Consider the following 12262-nt stretch of genomic DNA (forward strand, 5'->3'; position numbering starts at 1 on the left):
AACAAAAAACAAAAAAAAACTAAACAACAAAAAAAACAAAACCAAAAAAACAGCACATTGTTACTTTCATGGGCTCTGGAATCTGACCCCTGGACTTCAACCCTATTCCAGTTCTACAGTTTACTAGCTGGGCAAGTTTTAGTGTCATGGTCCTAAAAAAGTTGATAAGATGAAGAGAGTTAATAATACATGTAAAGAGCCAAACAATCTGGCATTTAGTTAGTGCTGAATAAATCGCATCTTTTTAAGCCCTTCAACCTTTGACCCCCTTTTTCTCTCCAGTCTTCACCAATGTGTATACTGGGGGAAATCCCTGAGAATTGTGACTGAATCTGTGAAGGAGTGGAAACCCGCTGGCTAACTTCCATGAGAGAGTGGTTCCTAGACCAACATAGATGCATGGAAGACACAGGTGCATGGAAAGAAGCACAAATGATGGGGTTTACAGATACAGGGATGGGAGCAACGTCCAGATAGGCTGCTGGATTCTGAGTAACATGAGAAAACTGGGAACACTGTGAGCCCAGGAAACATAGGCAGGGATGAGTCATCCTAAAGCACATTTTCACACAAGCCTGATGGCTGGGGAATTCCAGGTGAATGTGTGAATGTGAAATTCCCTTCAAGAAAACAGTATCTGAGCAGAATGGGTCAAAAGACTGGGAAGTGAATCAGAGAGCAAGCAAATCTTCCTCTCCAGTTCATTATTTCTCTGTCTGGGAGAAGGGGAACACAGTAATAGCTGTTCCCTGACTTGACTTTGTACCTTGGAGACTCCTAAGGCACATTCACATATTGAAGTTTCTTAGAACTCCTATTGTAAACCAGTAAGCTTAACTGTGTTGCAGCCTGGTCCTCCTGTTCCTAACTTTTATTTATTCTATGTTCATCTTATCTTCACCCCAATCTAGGAGATCAGATGTGAGATTTTTACCATGGAGAAAATAAAGGACAAGATACAAGACCATGTTAGAAAAAGTTACCAGAGTACACAGTTCTAGGAAGTTCACTTTTGCAGAGATGGTTTGGATTTAGTGATTCACGTGTATAAGAGAAAAACACTGGGTTCCTTAATTCCAAAAACTAGCTCTCTATGCAAATACTAGGGGATAACCCCCTGAACTCTGCCATCTCACTTTGTTCACCTATATAGTAGAGATTATAGTGCTGGTCTGACTCAAAGGAAAAAAGAAGGTAAAAGTTAAATGAGACAATGCATGGAAAGTGCTTAGCAGAGGGCTTGACACAGATAAAGGAGATATTACAAGTTCTGCTTTTATTATTGTTATTTTACTCTTCGGTTTACAGAGTTCAAAAGCTTAAACTATTTAACAAATATCATATGATATAGCTTATATGTGGAATCTAAAAAAAATGGTACAAATGAACTTATTTACAAAACAGAAATAGAGTCACAGATGCAGAAAACAAACTTATGGTCACCAAGGAGGAAGGGAGGGGGGATAAACTGGGAGATTGGGACTGACATATACACACTACTGTATATAAAATAGATAAGAACCTGCTGTATAGCACAAGGAACTCTACTCAACACTCTGTAATGACCTATATGGGAAAATAATCCAAAAAAGAGTGGATATATGTATATGTATAACGGATTCACTTTGCTGTACACCTGAAACTAACACAACATCGTAAATCAACTCTACTCCAATAAAAATTAATTAAAAAAAAGCTTAAACACTTAGAGTACAACAACACGGTTGGTGATAAAAAGAACTCTGTCTTCCAAATATGAGGCCAGAGTCCTAGGTTTTCACTGAAATCTTATCTCTGGAAACAGTCTTAAATTTGCCAATTTAGAAAAACAAGTAGTGTCGTAAATATGAAAACTGCGCCTTAAGTTCTACTTGGCGGTAGGTGATGGAAAGGTTTTGCTTTGTCTTATTAACTACAATAGATTGAAAAAGAATGATATACATCTTTTTTGCACTTTTTAAAAGCCAAGAAGAAAAACAACAAATAAAGTGATAGACTTAAAGCTGCCCGACCTTCACGTACTTCATCAGCACACACTGCTAACTGAGGTATCTGATCTCAGAATGGAAAATGTTTCCAGATAATCCTTTTATTTCTCCACTAGGCAAGGAAAGCACTTCTTCTCCACAGACCATGAATCCTCAAACTTGCATAAAGATATTGAAATATACTTTCATTTAAAACTTCAAAACAAATGACAATAACGATAAAACTATTCTAATATAATTTCTAACCCATGTGGAAGGAGTCATGTGTACACCTGCCAGAGTGTGTTCAGTCAATATTGTATTTGTGCTTAATATTTTATGATTTTACATATACATTTAGGTCCATATCATGTTGCAAGTACCTTCAGATGAAATCAGATTCTACATTCTTCTCCTCACCTCTCACAAACCTTGTGGTCTGTGTACCAACAAAGGGTGTGACGGTTAATAACTGAAGCAATCTGATCAAATGATGTTGCAATATTGCAAAGTTTACACTTTGAATTTTGATGAAGCTGAACCTTTCTCAAACAATAATATTTATGCATCATTTTGACAAGATCATCCAACTGGAATGGACAGGGCTCTCATGCCCTTTTGACAAAAGATTTAATGGTCCTGCTTCCAGTACATTCTGCCCTCAAAAGTTCATTCTACAATAGTCAGAGGGTGCCTCCAACATAGGTGAGACTCTGGTATTCCTCACTAATAGCCTGCTGAAAGCTTCCCATCTCACTTGTCATAGGGCTGTCTCAGAAAACAATAATCTAAGAAGGAACAGGAAACAGATGACCTAAGGAAGAAATTCAGTGGAAAAATGCAGAGAATAAATTTATGTCTAATATTTGTTATCTGTTTCCCTAATTGCCCAGCCAATTTCTTCTCTCTCTTTTTTTTAAATAAATGTATTTATTTATTTATTTTTGGCTGTGTTGGGTCTTCGTTGCTGCACATGGGCTTCCTCTAGTTGAGGTGAGCAGGGGCTACGCTTCATTGTGGTGCGCGGGCTTCTCATCATGGTGGCTTCTCTTGTTGCGGAGCACGGGCTCTAGGTGCATGGGCTTCAGTAGCTGTGGCACGTGGGCTCAGTAGTTGTGGCACACGGGCTTAGTTGCTCTGCAGCATGTGGGATCTTCCCGGACCAGGGATCAAACTTGTGTCGCCTGCACTGGCAGGCGGATTCTTAACCACTGTGCCACCAGGGAAGTCCTGCCCAGCCAATTTCTGAATTTAACTTACATCAGAAGAGCTTAAAAGTTGAGACACTAGATTTCACTCATATTTTCATATTGAGAAATGTGTGCATGAGAACACGAAATGTACCTTTCCACTGTTCTCTACTATGCCACCCTCATTAATTGATTGATGTTCTACCCCCAGAAGTGGCCCTGCTGCATTTCTCTATCTGTTCCTAAATCTGGCCTCATTCCAGCCATGCTGGTCTCCTGTAAATACCTCAGGGCCTTTGCACTTGCTACTCCTAGTACTTTACCCTGGGACACAGCTTCCTCTCTCTCTTCCTCCTGTAGGGTTCTCTGCTCAAGCATCATTTCACCATAGCACCCCTCCCTTCACTCTTTTCCCCCTTGTTCTCCTTCATTGTTCTTTATGGTTCTTCAATTTTCTTTCTCCCCTCACTAGGTGTGAACTTCATGAAGGCAGAAACTTTGCTTGTTTTGTTTACTGCTGAATCTCAAGCCCTGGAAATTTGTGGAATAAAAGTGCCATGAAATAATAATTCACTGGATCAACTGTGTGAATAAATAAGTGAAGCATTTTCAAATCTTATCTGCACGTGGTCAAATATGCAAACAGAGTGCAGAAGGCACAACGGTCCCCATGTCAGGCCAAACCCACTCCTTTATTAAGAACCTGAGACTGGGCTTCCCTGGTGGCACAGTGGTTGAGAATCTGCCTGCTAATGCAGGGGACACGGGTTCGAGCCCCGGTCCGGGAAGATCCCACATGCCACGGAGCAACTAGGCCCGTGAGCCACAACTACCGAGCCTGCGCGTCTGGAGCCTGTGCTCCGCAACAAGAGAGGCCAAGAGAGTGAGAGGCCTGCGCACCATGATAAAGAGTGGCCCCTGCTTGCCACAACTAGAGAAAGCCCTCACACAGAAACGAAGACCCAACACAGCAAAAATAAATTAATTAATTAATAAACAAACAAAACGAACCTGAGACTAAATGTAAAGATAAACTCAAGGAGTGAGAAACAGGCCAGGTGGGAGTAGACCCACTAAGACTTAGAGTCAGAGATTGCTCACAAACCTCTCAGCTATTGGAACTAAGAATGTCTCTGCTTCAAGAATTCTGTGACTGGCTGTTCTCAGGGGTGGATTAAGCCCAGAGAAAAGGGGTCAAGATCAGTGTGCAGTCTGTTCCCCTGCCCTTCAATGTGGATGACCTAACTCATCTAGAGCATGTCTGGCTCCAATGAAATAGTATTATAAAATCCTTGAATTTCAAAGCTGGCATGGATTTTTGCGTAGTTGAGCCAAAACGCCTCATAAATGAGTAAACAATAGAGTGAAAATTTTTTTCATTAGTTCATGTCTTTTATTAACCAATATACAATTACTTGTCTTCTGGTTTGTTGAAACAATAGGTCAGACAACATTTGCCACAATGTCTGTCAAAGTGGCTGGCCACAAAAACTCCAGCACCACATTCATTTGAAGGGCACTCCCAACGAAGGAGACTGATTTTGCCATTCTCATCCACCTTATAGTATTTCAGGACAGCCAGCTTAACCTTCTTTCTCTTACGCTTGTTCTTCTTGGGAGTGGTGTACGACTTCTTCCTTTTCTTAGCACCACCACGAAGACTCAACACAAGATGAAGAGTGGACTCCTTCTGAATGTTGTAGTCAGACAAAGTACGTCCATCTTCCAGTTGCTTGCCAGCAAAGATCAGTCTTTGCTGGTCAGGAGGAATTCCTTCCTTGTCCTGGATCTTGGCCTTTACGTTTTCTACTGCATCCGAGGGTTCGACCTCGAGAGTGATGGTCTTCCCCGTCTGGGTCTTCACGAAAATCTGCACATTGGCGGCGGTGCCACTGCAGATGGAGGATCCAAAAGCTAGAGTGGCATTTGTAAAAATTCAAATGTTTGCACTCAAGGCTTGGGGAAACTATCTTCCAAGAAATAATTTTAGATTAGAAAGAAATAAGGACTGAGTCATTGCTTCTGAGAGATGCTACGTAGCATCCACAGAAATCCCTGGTGAAGCTTAAAAATTTACAGAAGAATAGAGTGACGTTACTATCAGTGTGCTACACTGTTATTTGATACCCAGGTATATTGAGTCCTGTGGTCTGGGTTGAACTAACAAAAGGTGACAGAGGAAAACAAGGGCAGGAGGTAACCAGGTGAGTGACCAGGCCATGGTGGTATCTTTGTCCATTTGGGCCGCTCTAACAAAAATACCCCACAGAGGGTGGCTTATAAACAACAGAGATTTATTGCTCACAGCTCTGGAGGCTGCAAGTCTGAGATCAAGGTGCCAGCACGGTCGGGTGAGGAACCTCCTCTGGTCAAAGACTTCTCATTGTGTCCTCATATGGCAGAAGGGATGAGGGAACTCTCTGGGGTCTCTATTATAAGACACTAATCCCATTCCTGTGGGCCCCATCCTCATGACCTAAGTGGCTCCCAAAGGCCCCACCTCCTAATACCATCACATTAGGGGGTTAAGATTTCAACATATGAATTTTGGGGGGACACATTCAGACCATGGTGGTTGATTTCAAGGCATCCACAGAGGGTCACTGAAATTTGACCTTGCTGACAAATGAACACCCCTCTCCTCATTGTAATCCAAAGATATCTAAACACACTTCTGCAAGTTGTGGCCACTTGGACCAAACAGAGGGCATAATTCCTGGCTAAGAGCAAATAGCTGAGGACTAGAGAGATCACAGTTCTAGTTTTAAAGTCTAGGCTATTCATGTCTCGTTTTTAATGACTTGTCAGGCAGAGGACTCGGGTAATCTGCCTCTCCCACTTCAGGCACGGCCTGGATCCCTGGCATTCAGTCTGAATTTGAGCTATTAAAAGCACTGATATCTGCAAAGCTTCTCCTCTCAACTTGAGTCCTGGCCTTGGCCTCTTCTGGCTTCTCTGTTCTTCATTGCCCACTTCCTGGTGTGGCAGTGGACACTGTTCACCATTTGTGGCCACAGGCTTCAGTCTTAGGATATTGTAAGTGCATTTATGTAAGAAATTCTTCAGAATGATAAGCTGGATACTGAAATAGGCTACAATGAGAAAAAATGTCAACATGAAAACTGAAGCAAAGGAATTCAAATAAAAAGTGAAGTTAGAAATATAAATGGGAAATGAATTCCATTACTGGGGTCGTGGAAAGTAACTGACTTTTATATTATAGATGTTTTGTTTAAATAATTACAGATTCAACAAAGAAATGAGCTGCTACCATTCCAGTCTATGTGTTTCTTAACTTTGGTTTACAGCAAATAAACCACCACAGAGTAAAGAAGCAAGCAAAAGGACAACCAAGTTAACTACCCAGAAACTGCCTCTGTCCCATGTGGACTCTGCATGGGTGCCCTCCCTTCTCTGTATTTGCATACTGCTCACTCCTCAGTCTTGATAAAGTGTGGACTATCCATCAATCTCAGTCTTACATTTAAAACTCATTAAAAATCTATTTGCCATTCCTCTAAAAGATTAATCACACAAGTCCAACATGATAGCTTTGCCAATTAAAATGCTCCCGCTTTACCGTTTCATTTCAAGTGTATTGTAATTATATTATATAGTTTCTGGTCGAGTTAGAAAATTTATTCAAATGATAATCCTATTTTTGGTATATGGTACACTCTTAGCACTATTTCTCATGTTAATTATGCACAAAACTTGAAAATGTACTTATGTGTCTAAAGAAGTAAGATTGTCTTTGTCTGCCTGTCTATCTATCTATCTATCTATCTATCTATCCATCCATCCATCCATCCATCCATCCATCCATCCATCCATCCATCCCTTAAACTGTGTGGTTATGTAAATATCCATAAATCCATAAGAAGGGCTAATTACTTACCCTTTGGGTGTCTTGGCTTTTTATGCAACCACTTTTCTATCTCTCACTTGTGCGTCTGTGTTTTTTTTGGGGGGGGGCTCGCCGTGCGGCATGCGGGATCTTAGTTCCCGGAACAGGGATCGAACCCACGCCCCCTGCAGTGGAAGCGCGGAGCCTTAACCACTGGACCACTGGGGAAGTCCCTCACTTGTGTTTTTAATAAGAAATTTATACCAGAGATCACATTCATTTGCCTGCTCAGGCTTATAAACAGATGCATAACGGGAATATGGTTCCCAGTTATGAGTTTTGAGAAATCACTGTGCTTAGTCGATCCTATGAGTTAGAGAGAGAAGCAGTTCCTGGCATCATTCCTTATGTCCCAACTCTTGACTTATCCTTCTCCAGGATTAAGTCAGAGCACAAAACCCTTGTTCTAGCTGTCCTAGATACTCGAGAAAGCATATATGGATGTGTTTACAATATTAAAAAAAAAAAACTAATCTTAAGGATCCTTTTTTTTCCTTTGTCATGCAAAACAGCAAACACAGCAAACACTGACTCAATTTCTTTTCTTTTTGATTTTTAATGAATTGGAAAGCACTGAGTGAAGGAGACAGATGTTCATGAACTCCAGGTCAAGCTAAGCTTTGGCAGCCAGAAAAGTGTTCCTAATAAATATGATTTTATTTGTAAATGAGAGAGACAGATTTCTGGTTTTCTTTTCCACTCTCAACTGATTAGTGTGGCTAGCTCTACAGAGATTGCCAAAATTAATTAGAACCAATTTTAATTAATTATTTCGAGTTAATTTTTGTTAACTAGAGGTGATCCAGAACTAAGATTCACTTTTGAGATTATATCTAGGTAAATGATTCTAAAACTAAATTGTAAATATGTTGGATTTTTCATTCATTCATCAGATATTTACTGATACCCTACAATGTGCCTATGCCTCTTTAAGGCATTGGGAAATTTGGTAGTTAACCAAACAGACAAATATTCCTTCACTTGTAGTTGAGAGAGAAAGATAACAAAGTAAATAAGTAAATACATATAGAGTATGTTAGAAGGCGATATAAAGGAAACAGGGATACGCAGTGTCAAGGGTTCAGCTCTAAATAAAGTATTGTGGGGTCCTCACTGAGTGGATGTTGAGAGGGAGCAGGCAGGTGATGAGATGTCAGGAGAGCCCCAGGTGAGGGAGGAGCATCTTCAATGTCTCTGGGGGGACAGAGCACCCCAAGGACAGTGTGCCTACAGCCCAGAAAGGGGCTGAGCATCAAAAGACGAGCTCAGTGGAGCAACAGGGCTCCGGCAAGAAGGAGAATGGCCCATCACTGTAGGAACTTTGATGTTTACTCTGAGTATCTGAAAGGCCATAGGAAGTATTTGAACTAGGAAGTGAACTGACCTAATTTATGCTTTTAAAGATCATGCTGACTCTGGTGTTGAGAACAGACTGTTGGGGAACTGAAGCTGGGAGGCTGGTAATGGGGTAAAGGTAACAATTTAGGTTCAGTGGGCCAGTGGACCAGGCAGGTAAGGAGGTGGTGAGAGGTGGTTGACCCTGGCTGGATCATGAAAGTAAGGTGGCAGGATTGGTTATTGGTTAGAATATAGGATTTAAGAGATAAAAAGAGCCAAGATTGACTCATATGCTTTATTAACTAAAATTATAGGAATAGTCAATCATGGGTTTGATGTAGGTGTTCATTCATTGTGACCATATTTACTATGAATTCCTAAAAACATGAAAGAAGGAAATCTTTCTAAGCTACCTTGAGTACAGGTAGGGATTCCAATATGATTTCTCCCTTTATGCTTTGATTTCCCTCATTGAAAAGATATTTCTTTCTTCTCCCCTGCCAAATATTTTCTTTAGACTTCATAAACATCTTAACGTTTTTTTTGTCTTTCAGAGCACATATTTTTTCTTAAATAATTATGTTGAAAATTACTAAATATATCTTATATTTTCACATAGTTACTGTTCATATTGTTATTAATCTGCATACCTTTTCCCATTAAACTGTAAAATATTTTTTTAGAAAACTCTTTCACTATGTGTACTCAAAGTTTTTCTTGAAATAGCAGAAGACACCCCAAACTAGACTGTTCTTTTTTTTGCATTCTCTTCCAGTCCATGTTGCTACTTTCACAAAGTGAATACAATTCATGGGTTGCTCTCAATTACTGTAGATGGATATGCATGTTTCAGCAAATGGTAAAAAATTTGAAACATAATAAGTGTAGCAGCTGTGCACCTGGGCATTCTCACATGATCTCTGTCCCAATTTTGAAATGCAAGGATTAAGCAAACAAAAGTGAGACAGCTTTCCTGTCACCTTTATTTTGCCAAACTGACTCAAATGAAGATGACTTTTGACTGTATGATTCCCGATCTGTAATTATTTCAGGAACAACTCCTGAAAAATTCAGAGCTATCACAAAACATCTGTTTCTCTCTCCACAATCGTTCAGACCCTGAAAATATTAAAACCGATTAAGGCGATTAAATACATTTAGCAGGGTGGTCCAGTTTAGCCTCTCAGAAAATACTGGAGAGAAGATAACCAAATCCGTCTGGAGTTTATTGATATTCCTTGGAATTTCATTATAAGAATGTGGGTACTGCTACAGCACATGGGGACTAACTCACACAGAATGTGGTCAAAGACAGTAGTCAACTTCAGTCCACAGGTACAGATAGCCATTTTTGAGTAACCTTCCCTAATGGCAGACTTTATGGAAACAGTTTGGGAGTACAACTAAAAATAAACTTCATGGGACTTTTATTTCCTAATTTAAAAAGATAAAACAATTTTTAATAAGAGACTGCTCTGTCCTACAGCCATTCACCTGGAAGGTAGCTCATTTGGAAGAGCTACTGATTATCATTGAGTTCTAGACCTTTTTTCGGTGTGTCCTATATCCTGACACTCACCCGTCAGTTTATTCATGAGTTCGTTTGGATCCACCGTCTTTGAAAAAAATTGAAGAAATTATGGCAAAATGGACTAGCCAATGTCTTCCAAACTCTACCATCAAATCAACACTAGACTATGACGAATCACATTTAGAGGAAAGTTTACAGACTCAAGTGTAAAAATTACTATGAACAATAAGAAAAGTTTATCTCCTTTCTCTTCCTTTTCCAAAGTGTTCAAAATTACCAGCTACCATCTTGCATTCTAATTTGAAGTATTTAAAAAAAAAATCATGCCTCTAATAACGACAGTCAAAAAATTACTTGCTAAAGAGCATACTTATTCCCAGACTCCTGAGATACTGACAAGATGACAGCATTTCCAAGGCCCCTGTTCATCATTGTTCTGTAAGACTGTCAGTATGAAAGTGACTGATGCCTTCTCATCCACTTGCTTCCCCCCGCCCCATCAACCAACCAATTATTTGTGACAGGCTCATTTTCAGGGCAAACAATGTTCTATGTGTTGGTCAGGTTTCCACACATGCATGTACAGAAGCAGAAATGTTACACAGGTAGAATTAACAAGGAAAGAAAACGGTGTTATGGCCATCTTTCCAGGGTCCAGGGATCCCAAGTGTGGTCAAGAAGAAGGGGCTGGACACAGCAAAGACATAGAGCCCATAATAGGACCCAGATGCCCAGGCCCAAGGGTGGTATTACTCACAAGGGTACTCACTGGAGCCATCCAAAGAGCACAGGCATAAGCTAATCCACAAGACTGGTACCCACGTCATTGCCTGCAGTTGGTCTGAACCGTGGCCCACACATGCAGGAGGTGTCACTGGAACCAGCACAGGCTGTGGGTTCCATCAGAGGATGAGGAGAGCCAGGCTCTCCAGGCTCACCTGCCCCCACCCCAGACACGACAGGCCACCTAGACCATGTGATTGCTTCCCTCTTTTCTCCCCACCTTCCTCTTCCTGCGTGCTTTCTACTTGTCCTGGCTTTATTTCAAATGGACCAACCCTGAGAAGCCCCTCTCTCCTCTTCCCTCACTGGGACCAGTCTTACTACATGTCCAAGGCTGAGGAGAGTCCGGACAGTTGAGGTCTCTGGGGTGAGTGGCTATTGTGTCAGTTCCTGTTCTGTAAGTTGGGCTGGTGCCCGACGCTACCCAGAACATTCCTGAAGGTAAATAACTTGTGATAGGGTCTGGCCTTTGAAATATAATTTGGTTGGTTTTCTCTGTGTGTGTAGGTATGTAAAAAAATAACTAAGTAAACAAATAAATACATTTTGATTCGATTTTTAAAAAAGGTGATTGGGTTCCTAGGAGTATCTTTGTACTTATAGAAATTTTAAAGTTATTTAAGCAGCAGGTATTGGAGATTTAGTTCCAGTGAATTATGACCAACTGGTTGTCTTGTACGACTAACATTCCATTTTTTTGGATATGCAGAATTATTTAAAACGTTGAGTAAGTCTTTAAGCATCTAACACATATACAATATTTTTAGGGGGAATAAAGATGAATAAGAAAAACTTCCTATTTTTAAATTTAGTTAATAAAAAGAATAGGATTAAAAGTACATGTTAGCTTTTAGTGATACTGTGCTGTTCTTTTTCTTTTAACTAAAGTATTTGCTTTTTCTTCTTTTATTAATTCAGATTAGAGTTAAAAATCTCTCACTGTAAAATGCCAAGCTGGAATAATTAATCTACACCAAGAAATGGCAGAAGCAGCAGGGAGAATGAAACTCAAGGCTCAATTAACAATAAAAGAAAACTGCACTGTTGTGATATTTCCAGGGTGCCAGGTATCCTGGGATCAAGGTGGTCCCCAGCCCATGGAAGAGGGAATCACAGCAACCTAATAGGTTATATGATCCTTTGAATGAGAATTTAAGTATCAATCAGGTCTTCTGGCCACTGGAGGTGAAGGTGAAAGGGTAACATAGTTTTATCATTATGTGATCATAAAATAGAGTCATTAAGATAAATAGTAAATACACTTATGACATTCTTGTTGTAAAAGAAAAAAGGGGGGTGGTTCCCTGGTGGCGCAGCAGTTGAGAGTCCGCCTGCCAATGTAGGGGACGCGGGTTCATGCCCCGGTCCAGGAAGATCCCACATGCCGCAGAGCGGCTGGACCCGTGAGCCATGGCCGCTGAACCTGCGCGTCCGGAGCCTGTGCTCTGCAATGGGAGAGGCCACAACAGTGAGAGGCCCGCATACTGCGGGGGGGGATTATGAAGTACTTTTCGATCAAAGCAAACTCACTCAGGATAAAAATTGG

The 12262-nt window shown here is 40.7% G+C and overlaps 2 protein-coding genes across 2 annotated transcripts in view; both read right to left on the bottom strand.

Annotated features, from left to right (window-relative positions):
- CTNND2 (catenin delta 2) overlaps nucleotides 1-12262 on the bottom strand; it is a 776118-nt gene that overhangs the window by 491054 nt on the left and 272802 nt on the right. The gene's annotated exons all lie outside the window — the stretch shown is intronic.
- The window catches only part of LOC101337990 (ubiquitin-ribosomal protein eS31 fusion protein-like), a 38554-nt gene continuing 30825 nt past the window's right edge, over nucleotides 4534-12262 (bottom strand). Inside the window, exon 2 of the mRNA XM_033852695.2 lies at nucleotides 4534-5071. Coding sequence (XP_033708586.1) covers nucleotides 4569-5071 — 503 coding nt within the window. The 3' untranslated portion in view covers nucleotides 4534-4568. The remainder of the gene's footprint in view (nucleotides 5072-12262) is intronic.

The sequence above is a fragment of the Tursiops truncatus genome, chromosome 3 (genome assembly GCF_011762595.2).
Source record: "Tursiops truncatus isolate mTurTru1 chromosome 3, mTurTru1.mat.Y, whole genome shotgun sequence".
Classification (NCBI taxonomy): Eukaryota; Metazoa; Chordata; class Mammalia; order Artiodactyla; family Delphinidae; genus Tursiops; species Tursiops truncatus.